The sequence below is a fragment of the Rhodotorula toruloides genome, assembly GCF_000320785.1.
Source record: "Rhodotorula toruloides NP11 unplaced genomic scaffold Scaffold20, whole genome shotgun sequence".
Lineage (NCBI taxonomy): Eukaryota > Fungi > Basidiomycota > Microbotryomycetes > Sporidiobolales > Sporidiobolaceae > Rhodotorula > Rhodotorula toruloides.
This window is the reverse complement of record NW_015622980.1, coordinates 95,359-110,925: the sequence shown is the minus strand read 5'-3', so window position 1 is coordinate 110,925 and position 15,567 is coordinate 95,359. Positions and strand designations below refer to the sequence as shown.

The 15,567-nt window shown below is 62.8% G+C and overlaps 4 protein-coding genes across 4 annotated transcripts in view; 3 read left to right on the top strand and 1 right to left on the bottom strand.

Moving 5' to 3' along the window:
* Positions 1-40: 40 nt before the first annotated feature.
* Positions 41-4,849, top strand: RHTO_03338 (uncharacterized protein; the record flags this gene model as incomplete). The annotated part of the gene is made up of 5 exons (XM_016417009.1): positions 41-164; positions 252-2,407; positions 2,467-4,090; positions 4,152-4,225; positions 4,289-4,849. 5 exons carry the CDS (start codon positions 41-43, stop codon positions 4,847-4,849), a joined length of 4,539 nt encoding a protein of 1,512 aa, XP_016271538.1.
* A 1,370-nt stretch (positions 4,850-6,219) lies between these two features.
* On the top strand, positions 6,220-9,747 carry RHTO_03337 (subtilisin-like protease; the record flags this gene model as incomplete). Its single annotated transcript, XM_016417008.1, has 10 exons — positions 6,220-6,414; positions 6,510-7,232; positions 7,286-7,759; positions 7,809-7,834; positions 7,897-8,011; positions 8,073-8,176; positions 8,240-8,385; positions 8,442-9,050; positions 9,108-9,594; positions 9,666-9,747. The coding sequence occupies 10 exons, from the start codon at positions 6,220-6,222 to the stop codon at positions 9,745-9,747; spliced, it is 2,961 nt and encodes a 986-aa protein (XP_016271537.1).
* A 310-nt stretch (positions 9,748-10,057) lies between these two features.
* On the bottom strand, positions 10,058-12,870 carry RHTO_03336 (Bromodomain transcription factor; the record flags this gene model as incomplete). The annotated part of the gene is made up of 2 exons (XM_016417007.1): positions 10,058-12,438; positions 12,495-12,870. 2 exons carry the CDS (start codon positions 12,868-12,870, stop codon positions 10,058-10,060), a joined length of 2,757 nt encoding a protein of 918 aa, XP_016271536.1.
* Positions 12,871-13,633: 763 nt separating this feature from the next.
* The window catches only part of RHTO_03335 (Fps/Fes/Fer/CIP4-like and SAFF domain-containing protein), a gene marked incomplete at both ends in the record, with an annotated part of 3,169 nt that continues 1,235 nt past the window's right edge, over positions 13,634-15,567 (top strand). The window contains 4 exons of the mRNA XM_016417006.1: positions 13,634-14,119; positions 14,208-14,700; positions 14,771-15,390; positions 15,444-15,567. The exon at positions 15,444-15,567 is cut by the window's right edge and continues 1,235 nt beyond it. Coding sequence (XP_016271535.1) covers positions 13,634-14,119; positions 14,208-14,700; positions 14,771-15,390; positions 15,444-15,567 — 1,723 coding nt within the window. The remainder of the gene's footprint in view (positions 14,120-14,207; positions 14,701-14,770; positions 15,391-15,443) is intronic.

Below are 15,567 nucleotides of genomic sequence, written 5' to 3'. Positions count from 1 at the left end.
TGTCTGCTAGACTGCACTCAGCCGACCCACTAAACGCGCAATGCTTGCGTCGCTCTCATCGTCTGTGCAGGGCTTCCTCGCCCGTTCGGCGTCTCATACCCGGCTCGACGCGGCAGGCGCGGCGGAGGAGGGTTCAGCAGAGGCGAACGGTGGAACAGACGCAGGTGAGCACCCTCTCCTTGCCCAACGAGGGCGACACCCGAACTCACGGACCCCTTCGCTCAACCTCCCCACCCCTCACTCTCCAGCAGCAGACTCACCACATACGCCCTCTCCTCACCGTCCTAGCTCAGTGTCCGCCTCCGCCTCGACATCCCAGCACTACTCGCCCACTTCCCTCTCCGCCTCAGGAAACCAAACCATCCAGCGAGTCCTCGATGCCCATCCACACTTTTCCGTCTTCCGCAAGAGCGCGAGCGTGGGGAGTTTGGATGAATTAGCGAGAAGGAGAGAGGAGGAGGACGAATCGCCTATTGGGAGGAGGGCGAGTTTGGGCGTGAGGGATTCGAGAGATGCGAGGGAGGAAGAGGTGGAGACGCTCGCTACACCGCCGAATCAGTCGCCTGCGCCTTCTCCGCGCCTTCATCACCAGCCCAACCGTCCGAGTCCGGCTCGCACGGCATCCGACTCGTCAGGCTCGTCTTTCCACCTCGACTCGGCTGAAATGCCCTCTCTCAATTTCGGGGACCAGTCCTCCTCTATCTCGCTGTCGCCTGGTCCTGGGTCGGCGGGTACGAGTCCCGCCCCGTCTGTCGTGACGGGCACTCCGAGCGGAGGCGTACGACTCGTCCCCGACTCGCCTCCAACCACCCGCACACCCGCGCGCTCTCGCTCCGTCTCCGCCTCATCCTCTTCCTCTTCCTCCTCCGCCGCGCAATCCTCCAAAAAGTCCTCCTCATCCTCCTCTTCGACCCTCCCACCGCACGTAGCGCGCATCCAATTCTCTCCCCTCTCACTCTGCCCCTCCCCGCTCCTTCACGCTCCGTCGCTCCCCCCGCCTCCTGCGCTTCCGTCGTTCGAATCGCCTACCGAGGCGACCGCGGGAGGAGAGAAAGGGATTCTTAAGCGTCCGAGGACGCCGGGGACGGGGAGGAGCGTGAGGTGGAGGGAGTGGGACGATGAGAGGGAGATTAGTCTCGAGCGAGATGAGTCTCTTGAACACTCGCATGAGCAGGAGGAGCGGGAGAAGGAGGTGGAAGGGATGGAAGGGGAGGAACGAGCGTCGTTTTTGAGCAAGTTGAAGGCTGTCATCCCCAGTCCGGATTCGTCGCTCGTCGAGCCCCCTTCGCCGCCGGCTTCTCCGCCCAAGCCTCAAGAATCGACACTCGACTCGGCGGCGGGAGCGCGACCGGGACCGGGACCGATGTTATTCGACGAATCGAACCCGTTCATCTTCGCCTCCTCTGTCTCGCATATCAGTCAGGCTTCGACGTCCGCCTGTTTCGCCATCGCCGAGCGCTCCTCGGCTACGGCAGATGAAGCGGATCTTACGTCCCGACCGCCCGGCTCCTCCGACCCAGCGCCAGAAACAGCAGACGACTCCCTCTCACTCGCGCACCTCTCCACCGGCACAGAGGAAGACGAGCTACTCCTCATGCGCGCATCAACAGCGAACCTCGTCGCCCCCGATTTTGGGGGAAAGTCGTTCCTCATGCTTAGCCAGGTCGGCCAACCTCTTCCTCCGGGAGTGGCGGGGAAGAAAGGAGAGATTGGGGTGTTGGAGGAGATTGGCGAGGAGGAGGAGGAGGAGGAGGAGACGACGTTCGAACCTGCGCCGGCTGCGTCGCCTGCGCCGACAGTTGTGGCCACTCCGAGGGCAGCAACTTCGACTGCTCCGCGTGTTCCGTCGCCGCTTGCGCAGGTGACGCTCGTAGGAGACGCCTCGACTTCCTCCTCTACCTCCTCGCTGGCCGACCAATCTACCTCGCAACCCGCCTCCAACTCGACGGGTCAAAACAGCCAGTCCTCGACTTCGTTCTACCGCCTCTTCATGTCCACCCGCGCATCGTCAGGTCTTTCCCGTTCGGCGGGGGAAGAGTGGGCGCGTCTGGAGAGGGGGGAGAAGGAGAGTCCAAAGGACCGTACTTCCTCGGCGGAGCGCGAGGAGGAGGACAAAATAGAGCAGGAGGAGGAGGAAGGCGAGGAGGGGGAGAGGAGCGAGTATTGGAGTATCGTCAAGAGCCGGATCGTCGACGAGGAGCAGGAGGAGCGAGAAGAGGAGGAGGAGGAGCAGGACGAGGAAGAGGATGTCGAGGGATTGCTGAGGGGTTTGGGGGATAGTCGGTTTGTCGAAGTCGCGCGCGAGGAGGGAGGCATCCGAGCGGTTGAGAGCGCGGAGGATGCGGAGGACAGTGTGATTGAGCATCCGGAGGCGAGGGGAGTGTTCTTGTCGCCGATTGTCGAGGTGGTGCGTCCGCTTCCTGTCAAGCGCACGCTGAAGCCGCTTGCTGACTCCGCCGCACGCAGACCGAACCCGAGTCGGACGCCAACACGCCCGTTAAGCGCGGATCAGGTCGTCGCCTGCGTGCTCGCTCGCAAGACCCGCCTCCTCCTCAACCGACCTTCTCGCTCTCGCTCGCCGCCAAACATCTTGCCTCTTCCGCTCCTCCCGCCACGCCCGGCCGCTCGACCGCCTCCGCTCTCCCGCCTAAGACTCCACGCTCAGCATCCAAGATCCCCCGCCCTCGCAACCCCGTCACCCCCTCGCAGAACCCTTTCCTCCTCCAACTGGCCCGCTCAGGGCCAGCCGGCGCACCCCCTTCTCGCGCCGCCACGCTGCTGCAAGACCTCTTCTCGACTCAGCAAGACCAACTCGCGACTTCCGCTTCGCAAAGGTTCATCCTCTCGAGTCTCGTGACGAACCTTCAGAACGAGGTCGAGCACAAGGACGCGATGGTTGCGAATCTCAAGCGGCAGGTACAGGAGGCTCGGGCGGAGGCGAAGGAGATTGAGCGACTTGCGCTCGAGTGGGAAGATCAGGCTCTGCGTGCGAAGGAGGGAGAGTCGGTCAAGCAGGATGAGAAGAAGATTGCCGCGCTCGAGGAGACTGTGAGTCTCCTCGCTGACGAACTCGAGACGCGCGTGAGGGACGATCGAGCATTGAGACAGGCTCTCGAAGCGGATTTGGAGCGGCTGAGGCACGAGTTGGATGCGCGGACGGCCGAGGTCAGGGAAGGGGAGATCAGGTTACGGTATGCGCGGATTGCGCAGGAGGAAGCCGAGGAGGCAAGGGACGCGTTGAGGGATCAGGTAGAGAGGGAGAAGAGTCGGAGGGAGGAGGTAGAGAGAGAGAAGAACGAGGTCAAGGCGAGGTGGGCGTTTGACGTTGAGGAGCGGGACAACGCTTGCGCTCGACTGCGCGAGGAGATCGAGCACCTCAAGTTGACGTCGCCTGGCAATCGCGGCAGTGTCTTCGACCAGGCGCAGGTCGAGGAGGAGGTCGAGCGCCGGGTCGCTTCGATCCGCCAGGAGGTTGACCGCGACGTCCACCTCGCCCGTCAAAAGCTCGCCCAGCGCGATGCATCGGTCGCCGAGCTGCGCGATGAGCTTCGCTCGCGCCGCGAAGAGGTGGACCGTCTCGCCCGCGCCGTCCAGGAGGAGCGCCAGCACGCCGAGCTCGCCAACGGGGACCTCGAGGCTCAGCTTCAACGTAAAGAGCAGGAGCTCGAGGAGGCGCTTGGCAGTCAAGCGCTCGCGCACGAAGAGCTCGAGGCGACGTATGCTCGTCTCGACGCCGCCGAAGTCGAGCGCGACACTGCCGTCAGCGCCGCCAACGCCAAGGAGGTCGAGCTTGCGCAGCAGGTCAAGCAGTGCGAGGCTGCGCTTGCCGCCATGGCCGATCTCGAGCAGGCTGTCGCTCGCGTCGAGGCCGAGGCCTCGGCGAAGGACGAGCAGCTGGCGAGTCTGCGGGCGGACTTCGAGGCGCAGCGCCTGGAGAGCGCCGACGTGCTTGCGAAGCGCGACGCGGTGCTTGCCGGAGCGGAAGGCGAAGCGGGTCGACTCAAGAAGGACCTCGATGCGCTACAGAAGGAGAACAACCGGCTCAGCGACCTCGTCGCCAAGCTGCGACGAGACTCAGCCGACCGCGAGGGTTCGTTCCGCTCCTCTCTTTGCTTCCCGACCATCTCGCTGACGCTCTCGCCTCGGCGCAGTCAAGGTCGCCAAGCTCAAGAAGCGCGCTGCCGAGCTCGAGGAAGACGTCTTCGGCCTCAACATCGCCCTCGACGTGAGCAGCGCGGCTTGCTACTTTGCCATCAGATCCATGCTGACCCCCGCGCGTCACGTACAGGCCAAGCAGCAGGAGGCATCGCACTGGAAGCGACAGATGTCGTCCCTCAAGCTTGAGCGAGAGAGGGCGACTTCGGTCTCGCAGGTCGTCGACGCTTCGGCCATCGCTTCCACCAGCGTCTCGCGCTCCGTCCTCGCTCCGACTGTCCCTGCATCAAGTCGCACCAGCAAGACCTCCGCTCGCCGCTCGTCCGTCTCGAAGCGGCAGCATGCGACGACGCCTTTCCCCGCCGACAAGCAGCAGGCTGCGGCGACAACTGCTCGACGAGTGTCCATCTCCGTCCCAGCAAGCCGCGCGACCACCGACACCGAAGACGAAGAGTTCTCGCACGACCTCACGCTTCCGCCTCTTCATGCCGGGAACGAAGAGACGCCTATCCGACCGATCCAGCCGAGCGTGCGGCGTGCGAGCAGCGCTGCGATCTTGAGCAGCGGGATGAGCTACCCCGGGCGGATAGCGAAGGAGAAGGAGCGGCAGCGGGCGAGGAAGGAGAGCGAGGAGGCGAAGGAGAATGCGGCGCCGGCGCCGGCTAGACGGGCTCGCGAGGCAGTCGTTGCTTAGAGCAGTAGGAACGGGTAGTACAGTTGTTTTCGTGTCTTTCTGCGCGGGCTATCGTTGCGAATTTCGACAGTTGCGCCTGCTGTTCCTTCTCTCCCTCCTACCTGCGACTATCGCTCCACATGGCGCTCACTGCGTCTGGCTGAAGGTCTTGCCTCGTCTTGCTCGCTACGACCAGCTCAGCTCCGCCCCGCCAGTTCCGACTGGACCGACGACAACCGCCTCCGCTCGCCCGATTCTCTCTGGCGTGCTCCGTGACCATGCGCGGGTGTGGCAGCCAGCAGTCTTCGCTAGTGAGTTCTTTCCTTCTTCTGCGACGGCCGCTTCACCCCAAAGTCGAGCGGTTCGCAGAGCTGATCCCTTCATCAGCTGAAGTCGAGGTCGACGAAGCTGACTTGGTTTTGACCTGCGTGCTCCTGAACATGGTCGCAGACTCTTTCGCGGGCCTTGCGCTCCGCCAACGTCGCCCAGCGAAGCGCGCTCGCCCGGTCCGCTTGCCCAACTCGCCTGGTCCCTCGACATGCACATCTCCATCTCCTTCTGCGATCCGCTTTCCCTTCTGCAGGGCATTGCCTCTGCCCATTCTTTCCCTCGCGCTCTGCGGGGCGAAGTGCATCCGCGCGACCTGCGCCAGTCTGCCGGTGCGTCTCGCTGTCGTCTCACGCGAAGATGGCCTGGCGAAGCGCTTCCTTGGCTGGCTTGACGCCGAGACGAGCCACCGTGGACGGATCTGCTGGAAAGACTTGGAAGGGAGGCTGTTGACCTCAGCTTTGTCGGACCGACTCAGTCCTGTACGTGACTTCCAGTTTCTGCTCCATTGACAAACCCTTGACAAGCCCGCTGACCTCGCTTGCGCAGCTTCAGCCCGCTGTCAGTCACAGCCGACGCTTGTGATGCAGTCAGCTCAAACCACCGCCACGCCTCAGCGACTTGTGGGCCAGCTAGACTACCTTCTGCCTCGACCGCGAACGTACGCTGCAGCCCTCCGTCTTCATCGACCTCCGACGGGACTGTTACGAGCTGCACACTCTCCCGGCAGGCATCGAAAAGCTGGCGCTTAGCTTGGCGTGACGCTCGACGGCGTCGCCTACTGTACCCCGCAGGACCCCGTGATCCGCCCTCGCCATGCGGGACGAAAATGCTTTCCGTGTACCGCTTTCGACCTTCAGACACGCTCGAGAACTCGAAGAAGCAGCGGAGTCGTGTCTCGTGCCGCAGGTGCCCGTGAGTCGCGGTAACTTAATCTGTCGATCTCCCGCAGGTGATCGACCACTCCCGTCGCTTCTTTCTCTCTACCTTCGACCCGCGACTTCTTCCGCTTCGAAGCGTCTCGTCGCGAGCACTTCGCCAGTCCCTAGCTGCTCCTGCTTGGAATGCTCATGGCCGCCCTCCGCATTTGGCTCGCTTTCGTCATCTTCGCGCAACTCGCCTTCACCTCGTTCGCCTCCATCAGAGCCGCACAGCTTGAGCGGAACGTACCGGTCACGTATGCAGGCCAAGAAATTGTGCCCGGCTCGTTCTTGATCGAGGTCGGCGGAGGATCGCTAAGCAAGCGGGACGGAGTCGCTGTGAGTGCTCGTCTTCCTCTTCCTTCTTTCCTCTCGTCTTTGCGGTCAACTCGCTTGACGACTTGCTGACTCGATCTATCGCGCGCGACACACAGCACCTTTCCCGCATCCTCTCGTACCTCGCTTCGCGCTCGTCAAACGTCAACGGTACCGCTCTCCCAACCTTTTCGGCCACTCGCCAGCTCACCGCTCGCCCGTCGCTCTTCCATGGCGCCGTCATCAAGATCGACGACCCGAATGTGTTGGAGGAGCTCACTCAGGGCGGCGAATCGACCGTCAAGGAGATCCTCCAAGGACTGCACGGCATCGAGGGCATTGAGCATGCGTGGCCTCTGCGTATTCTCCGAGGCGCCGCACCTCTTCGCACATCGGCGCGACAAAGCGCCGAAACGACCGAGTCGCCTACCTTCGACGCCGCACCTTTCGCGAAGCGCAGCGGCACGAACTTCCCTCCCCCTTCCGCCTACGCCAACGACACCTTCAATCCACACGTCATGACCGGTGTCGCCAACCTGCACAACCAGGGCATCCTCGGCTCGAGCGACATCAAGGTCGCGATCGTCGACAGCGGCGTCGACTACCTCAACCCGATCTTGGGCGGCTGCTTCGGTCCTGGCTGCCTCGTCTCCTTCGGCGGCGATTACACGACCGATCCACCGGGTCCGAGCCCGTACACCAGCTGCAATCACCACGGTACGCACGTCACGGGCACGATGGCCGCGCTTGCCAACTCGTTCGGCTTCAGCGGCGTCGCTCCAGGCGTGCAGGTCGGGCACTACCGCGTCCTTGGCTGCGATAACTCGGGGCTTGAAGATCGAGTTCGTCCGTTTCCGCGCGAGCCCTAGCCGAATGATATCCCGACTGTTCGCAGATCGTCAACGCGTTGCTCGTCGCGGCCAACGATGGCGTCAACGTCATCAATCTCTCGACGGGCACTCGTATTGGCTGGCTTGATGTCGACCCTACCCAGCTCGTCATCAAGCGGCTCACGACGCAGGAAAACATCACAATCACCGTCTCGGCTGGCAACAGCGGTGCTGCAGGCCCGTTCTTCGCCTTGTCTCCGGCATCGAGTACGGGCGCTATCAGTGTCGGTGCCGTCAACGTTGCGCAGTTGCCCGCATTCCCAGCTCAAGTGGACACCTTTGGCGTCCTGCCGTACCTCTCGTCCACTCCACTCAACACGTCGACTCTCTCGGCTTCAAACGACGGCTACCGCGTTTATTTCACCAGCACGACAGCTGCAGTATCCGCCGATGCTTGCGAGTCGCTCCCTGCCAGCACGCCCGACTTGTCCGCCTCGATCACGGTCGTCCGCCGCGGCGGCTGTCCCTTGCAAACAAAGGTGCGCACAGTCTTTTCGCGGGAATTAGTGCTTATTCTCCGTTGAGCAGATGTCCAATGTTGCGTCGAAGGGCGGGTTGCGTCAATCTTCCCGCTCGTCTCCCTGCGGCCCAACCAACTCACATTCTCCTCCCGCAGCAAAATTGCGCTTGTCTACAACACTCCGGATGCACTCAATCTTACCACTGATCTTGAAGTTGGGACAACTGGCTTAGCGGTAGTCGCCTCGCTACGCGACGAGGAAGGCACGAAGGTGCGGAAGGTCACCTTTCCGCAGGCGAAGGTTGTCCACTCCTCACAACTTCGGATGACAGCTACTCGAATGGTACAACTCTCGCTCAGGCAACCTCCGCATCTCGTTCCCGCAAGGCATGGCACCAATCTTCATTGACGACAACATTTCGAGCGGGCTTCTTTGGTTCGCATCTGCTTTTCCGCTTCACATACATGCTTGATCGCTAGATTGATGCCTAATCGACAGGTCGCTTTCAAACTGGGGCCCTACATTCGAGCTTTTCGGCCAGCCCACCCTCGCAGGGCCCGGTAGCAACATTCTCTCGACTCTGCCGCTCAGCGAGGGCGGTTTCGGCGTCCTTTCCGGGACAAGCATGTCTGCACCGTTTCTCGGTCAGTTCGCTTCATCTCTCGCTTGCAAAGCCTCCAGCTGAACAGCTTCTTCGCAGCCGGCGCCGCCGCTCTCATCCTGTCGCAGCGCAAGTCGGACAGCCTCGCTTCGGCTGACATCCGCGCACTCTTGACAACAACGGCAAGTAAGCTCCCGGCTGCACGTAATGCTACGACGGTCGAGACCGTCCTCCTTCAAGGTGGCGGCCTCGTCCAGGTCGACAAGGCGATTTCGACTCGCACTATCGTTTCGCCTTTCGAGCTCATGCTCAACGATACAGCTTTTCCCGCTGCGACACAGTCGATCACGCTACGCAACACGAATGCGTTCTCGATGCAGTACACCGTTTCGAGCTCATCAACCCAAGCCTACGCCACCTACGACAACAACGCTTCGACCGACCCCTTCATCTCCATGAAGCCGCAGCCAATCATTCCCCAAGCTGAACACGTCACCTTCTCGACGCAGCAGATCACGGTCAAACCGGGCCAAACCTCTTCATTCTCCGTCACCATCCTCCCACCGTCCTTCAGTCCCGTGGAACTAGCACGCTTTCCTCTTTACTCCGGCTTCATTGACATCAGCGGGCGCAGCAACGACCACAACCATGCGGAAGAGCTGCACATCCCGTACTTCGGTTTAGCGGCCGCAATGCGGGACATGCCAGGTGCATCCACCTTCCCCTTCGCCGAGTTGCACGCATAGCTGATGGTCCCTCTCATAGTCCTTGACTCAACGGCAAGAGTCTACGGCGAGGTCGCCTACCCCTTCATCACCTCCGACAACTTCACGATCTTCGACGCTGCCGGCGCCCTTAGCGCGTCGCAAGAGTTCACCGTGCTCTTACGCCTTGCTGCGGGCACACGCTTCTTCTCCGTCGACGTCATCTTGTCTTCGGATGCGCCGCCAACTACGATTCCGACTCAGCGTCGCAAGGCATCTCCTCCGAGTCGCCTCGATCGACGCGCTGTCTCAACGACGACTACGGCCATGGCTTCCTCCTTGCGCACCTATGACGAGCGCTCAGCGTCCGCGCCGCTCTTCAGCGACACGCCCGTCGTCGGCAGCATCGCAAGAATCGCTTTCCCTTCGCATCGCGATTACTTCGCCGACCGGGCCCCAAACGATTTCACGGAGCGGCAGTTCCCTTTCGTACCTAATCGAGCGGCCTTTCAGATGGAACAGAGTGTCCAGTATCGCGTTCTCGTGCGGTGCGCCCTCCTTCGCCTGCCATGTCCTTCTTGCTTCTTTACATGAGCTAACGCCTTTGCATGCTCGCCAGCGCCTTAAAGATCACCGCGGATCCAACACTCACCTCGTCGTACGAGTCCTGGGTCTCCTACCCCTTCACTCTGTCCCCGTAAGACGCGAAGTACTGTAGCCGGACGGTTGGGCTGGCCTCTCCTCCGTTTCCTCCGTTCTGTGCTTCCCAACCCACGCAGTCACAGCCTCGCCTCGTAACATCGTCATCTCAGGCCGTATCTCATCGCGTCTGCTTCGTGCTTTACCTCCTCAGCTCGTTTGCTCGCGCTCGGGAAATGCGCCTGCGGCTCGCAACGTCAGCCAAACCGCCAGCTTGCCTTCGCATCGCGCTATATGCCGATATTCGACCGCAGGTACCTCTCAAGGGCGAGCCTAAGTCGGCGAACTTGCGAATTGCGGACCGTTCAGCGGCTAGTGCCCATCCTGCTGCTCGCCGCCCATCCCCGGTATCGAGAACAGCATCCCTCCCTGACTGACGCTCGCCTGGATCGCTCGCGAAACCGCGTCCTCCACGCCGTCCATGTCCATCGACGCATCCGCTCCGTCCGCTTCGTGCTGTGCCGAGTCCTCGCCTACTGGCGCTGGTGCGGGTGCGGGTGCGGGTGCAGGTGCTCCGGACGCTTCTGCGGGAGTAGGCTCGGGTGGTGGCGATGGAGGCGGAGGAGGAGGCGCAGGGACTCCCGACGAGGTCGTCGCCGTCTCGCCAGCAAGCGACGGGTCGGTCGCGCTCGTTGAAGCCGAGGTCGACGCGAGGGGCGCCGATGTATTCTCGAGCGCTGGATCGATCGCGCTCGTCGCCGTCACCGTTGGAGCAGCCGAAGCGGCAGTCGACGCAATCGTCGCCCAATCCAGCTCCGTTCCTCCCACAGGTGTCGGCGCGGCGCTGAATCCGCCAGCGGAGAGGAGGAAATCGGGATAGTCGAAGTCTGCTTGTGGCTGGGCGGCGGGGAAGTCCGTCGGTGCGGGAGTCGAGGTAGGGAAGGCGGTCGAGGTGAACGGGATGTTGCTGGTACTGCCAAACTCGAAGGCGGAGAAGGCGGATGACGAAGGACCGAGAGTGACGCCGTTCGGACCTGGCGTCGCGCCCGTCCCGCTGCCGAGGAAAGGTGCCGGCGAGCCGCCGAACGTATTCCACGGCGTCGAGATCGCCATGCTTCCCTCCCTCGTCTGCCTGCCCGTCGTCGCTGCGCCTGCGCCCGTCCCACCACCCAACTTCAACTTGATCCCACCTCCACCAGCCGCAGCCGCCGCATCCGGATCCTCCGCCCCAAACCGCTTCGGCAACTTGGCGTTGTACCGTCGTTCAGGCCACTCGACATTCGAGAGCGCGACGAGCGACGTTTGACCGATGAACTCGTAGTTGAGCGCCTCGCCTTTCGGGCCGAGCGGGCCTGGCGGACCGATTCGGCGCAGGCGGGCGAAGAGGGCGATGTTCGGGTGCAGTTGGTCGCGCATGCCGGGGCGGGTGTCGAACTGGAGAGGAAAGGAGAGCTCGCGCGCGATGGAGGAGAGGACGGTCGGGATGCGAGGGTTTGGAGGGGGAGCGGGGAGGATCGAGGTCGAGGCGGCGGGGTGGCAAGGGACCGGGTTCGAGACGGTGAAGGGCAGGTTTGTGTTGAAAGGGTGGATGAGGGGCGGCGCAAAGTCGGGAAGGAATCCGGGCGGGAGCGTCGGTTGTCGGAGAGGCTGCGCGTACGGGAGCGAGCCGAAAAGCGAGTCGGACGAGATGGCGAGTTCGGGGTGTCGCTGATTGTACGCGATGTAACCCGCCGCCGTTCGCCGCAGCTGGTTCGTCCGCAAAAAGGAAGGCTGGTGCGGCATCAGAGGCTGGATCGTCTCGAACGCGGCGAGCGAAGTGGAAGTCGAAGGCGGCGGCGACAAGCTCCTCCGTCGCTTCTTCCTGCTCTTCCCGCCCGGTCCTCCGTTTGGCAAGTCCTTCCCGCCCTTCCCGCTATGCGGACTCGAAGGGGTCGGCAACGAGTGTCCAAACTCATTCGCCATCGTCGCTAGACTGCTCGCCGAGTAGGGAATCGCCTCTTGCCACGGATCTCCTCCAGCTCCCGCACCAAGCATCAACGCCGCTGCCGCACGACTGACCGTCGCGCCCGCACCCTGCTGCTGCTGCTGCTGGCCTGTCGCAGCCTCCAACGCGTCCCTCTCACGCTCCCGCTCGCGCCGCCGCCGCCTCGCAAGCGCTTCAGGCGACTCGCGCTCCATCCCTGGAAAGGGCGGGAAGAAAGGCGGGACATAGGAGGGTACTTGTGTGGGGTCGCGCCAGGCAGGGAAGGGGCGAGTGTCTTCTTCGTCGATGGGGAAGGGGAGGGAGGTGAGTGAGGCGGGACCGAGGAGCGAAAGGTCGGCGATTGGGCGGCCGGCGAGATCGAGAGGGTGGAAGACCGAGGCGGTGATGTCGCCGATGCCGTTGATTGCGGGAGCTCCTTGAGATGTTGGAGGAAGGGAACCAAGGGGGAGAGAATCGAAGAAGTTGGTGTCCCCGCCTGTCAGCGACCCGAGATCTCCCAGCCCGAACGACTCGAGTCCGTTTATCGCATCGAAGCTTGGTTCAGGCTTGATCTGCGTTACCGACTCCTGCGTCGGCGGCTGGGTCGGCGGAGGAGACGCGATCTCGTCTTCTTCGTCTGAGGAGGACGAGCCGTCCGTCGCGCCAGGTGTTGCGGCGTCTTCGGAAGGGAGAGACTGGACGAGCGAGAGGAGCGAGAGTTCGGATGGGCCGAGCGGGTCGTAGCTGAGTTGGCAGAGCGGGGGCTGGATCGGCGGCAGGGCGAGGTGGTCTATCGTCCAAGAGCTCGTCAGCCTGACGTGGATGAGCTGAAAGAAAGGAACGCACCCTGCAAGCCCTTTGCAAGATCTGCAAGCTGCTCCGCCTCCTCCTCAACACCGTCAAGTCCCCTCTCCGCCTCCTCCTTCAGTTCCGCCAATCCTGCCCTTCCTCGGAACCCATACTCATCGAGCACCTCTCCCACGTCCCACAAGCTGACCTTTGTTCGTCCAGCCTGGTTCGCACTCTCGACAGCAGCCGAGGCGACGAGGTGGAGGTACGACCGCAGGAGGTGCGAAAGGGTGTGAAGCGGAAGTGTCCGCGCGTGTGTGAAGCCGGCTGGGCTGGTCGAGTTGGCTGCTGAGGACGAGGCGGAAGCGCGAGAGACGAGGACGAGAGTTGAGAGGTAGGCGAGGTGGTCTGGTAGAGTCGAGGGTGCGCTCATGGCGGTGGTCGCTGTGCTCGTGCTCCTTCACTGAGGCTCTCCTCAGTCCACCGCAAGTCTCCCGTCGTCTGCGAGTCGTGTTCGCCGTCGGATGAGTTGGGAGAGTAGTCGAGGGCGAGAGAAGAGGAGTGGCGTGCGGGCGGGCCCTGAGTCGGCTGGCAGAGCTGTAGTAGTCCCTTGCACACGCCCAGTCAGCTAAAGAAGACAAGAAGCTCAGCCGTAAGAGTGTGGTGCTGAAGAGAGGATGTCGCGAGCGAGATGGGGTCCTTCAAAGTCGCTCAGGGGGGTTCGCTTGCAGCTGGACAATTCTGATCAAGCTTTAACTGGACAGCTGGCAGTACAAGCCGCACATCTGCGGTGCCAGGGGTGTCAGCGCTCATGACGACGGACGCTTCTCCTCCTCACATTAACTCGCACAGGCCGTTGAGCGCTGTTGAGCTCTGCTGAGGTCGACGAGACTGCTAGACGTCCATAGTGTGAGACTGCTCAAGCCGCACCGCTCCTTCTCGCTCTCTCCTCGCGGACCGAGCCCCACCACACCTTCCGACCACTCTCTCGACCTGCACACCGCCTAGATAGACCGTGCGAGGCCGCGCATCGACTAGTCCGAGTGTAACAGACATAGTCCAGGTGCGCTCAGCCTCCCGAGCTTCCTCGTCGCCCCGATTGACCCCGTTTGCGTCCGTCCCCTCTCGCCGTCCTCGGCCTCCCCCTTCCTTCCTCCCTTCATCCTCTCCAGGGAATCCACTCCACGCAGCCCACCATGTCAGCCAACCCTTCCCTCTACGCCGACGCTTTCTCCCAATCGCGCTCTCCCTCTTCCACCTTCCACGCCGTCGACCAGCGCCTCTCCCTCTCCCGCGCGCTCACCTCCGACCTCGCCTCGTACTTCCACGAACGGATCCTCCTCGAAGATGCCTACATCAAGTCGCTCAACAAGCTCTCGCAGCGCTTGAAAGGCGCGGGGAAGGAGACGGTCTTTCGCGAGATTGAGGCGCTTGGAGTGGGAGACTCGGCGCTGGAGAAACAGCTTGGCGGTGGATGGAGTGGTGTGAAGAAGCAGCTCGAGGGAGAGGTGGTTGAGCAGGCGCGCGTGCATGACGTTTGGCGTAACAAGCTGGAGAAGGAGGTTGCGGGACCGCTGAGGAGCTCGCTGGGCAAGACGGAGTGGACCAGATGGAATCAGGCAGAGGGACAGCTCGCGAGTAGCGTTAAGGAGTACGAGAGCCTCGTCGACAAGGTGCAGAAGGTGAGTATCACCCGCTTTCTTCCAGTCTCTCCTTTCTGCGCGACCTTCCTCCCTTTCCCCACTAACACACTCCTTCCACGCCTCGCAGGCCCAAGCCAAGTCGACTAAGTCCGGCAAATCCGCCTCCTCAAAGCAACTCCAATCCCAATCCGCCCTCTCCTCTCTCGGCTCCTCTCTCACCTCCTCCCTCCCCTCCTTCCTAAACCAATCGCAAGCCCTCGACCTCTCCCACCAAGCCTTCCTCAAAGAATGCCTCGTCAAGTGCGGGACGATCGCCAGTGATTTGGGCAGGGAGAGGATGGAGATGGGCGAGCGGTTGCTTGTTCGTGTTTTGGGCGTCGATGAGAGTGCAGAGGCGGAGGAGTGGGCGTTGAGGGAGGGGATGAAGTTGGGAGGTGGAGCGGCGGGCGGACCGGGGAGGAATGGACTAGCGCCGGTTGGAGAGTTTGGAGAGACGGCGAGCGTCAACAGTGGCGCGGGAGGTGGATTCGGCTCGGCGGCGGGCGGGAGCTGCCTCGATAGGGATGATGCGGCCAGTACGGTCAGCGGTGCGACGGGTGTCGAGCGCTCGAGGACCATGTGTGCGTCGCGCGTCTCCTGCCTATCCGCATCTTCTCGAACGTTTGCCATAGCTGACTCCCATCGCTACAGCTCGCCCTGGCAACGCTCCCCCTCCCGCCGCCCCTCTCACCCTGCCAACGACCGACGACTCTCGCTCGACGAAAGAATCCAAGTCCGGTCTCGGCGGCAAACTCTCCTCCTTCCTCGGCGGTTCCAAAGCGCGCGACCGCTCCTCCTCGATCCCCAACTCAGCGAAATACGCCTCCTTCTCGACTCCAAGCGATGCGCCGCCCGTCCCGCGACCGGAGATGGGGGAGCGAAGGGAGACGGACGCAAGCGGGTCGAGTGACTTGCTCGGTGGTGGTCCGTCGGGAGGAGGAATGCCGCCCCCGCTTGAACCGCAGCGCACGGGCAGCGGCCAGCAGCAGGAGAAGCGCAAGTCGCTCATGCCTGGCGGATCGCTCTTCCGCCGCCCGAGTCGGGCGGGTACGCAGCTCAGCGACTTTGATGAGCGTGCTGGAGCTTCGTCGTCGCCGCAGTATGCGAGTGCGATGAGCGCGGAGCCGGTCGAGACGCCTGGGACGGCGAGGGTCGATGAAGAGGGGTACTCGATGCCGCCTGAGGGGTATGACAGGGCGATTGGCGAGCCGAGGAGCGGGACGGGCAGGAGCTTGCTCGACGATGATGACGAGCCGCTTGGCGAGAGGTGCGTTTCCGACCTTCTTCCGGACGCCGCGTAACGCTGATTTGTCGGGACTCGCAGCTACGGCACCTCGATCCCGAAGGTCTCTATCGCCCCCTCGCTTCCCAGCTCGCACATCGTCACGCAAGAGTCGGATGCTCAACGCCTCGCCGCTCTGGAATCGGTCAAGAACGCGCTGGGCGCT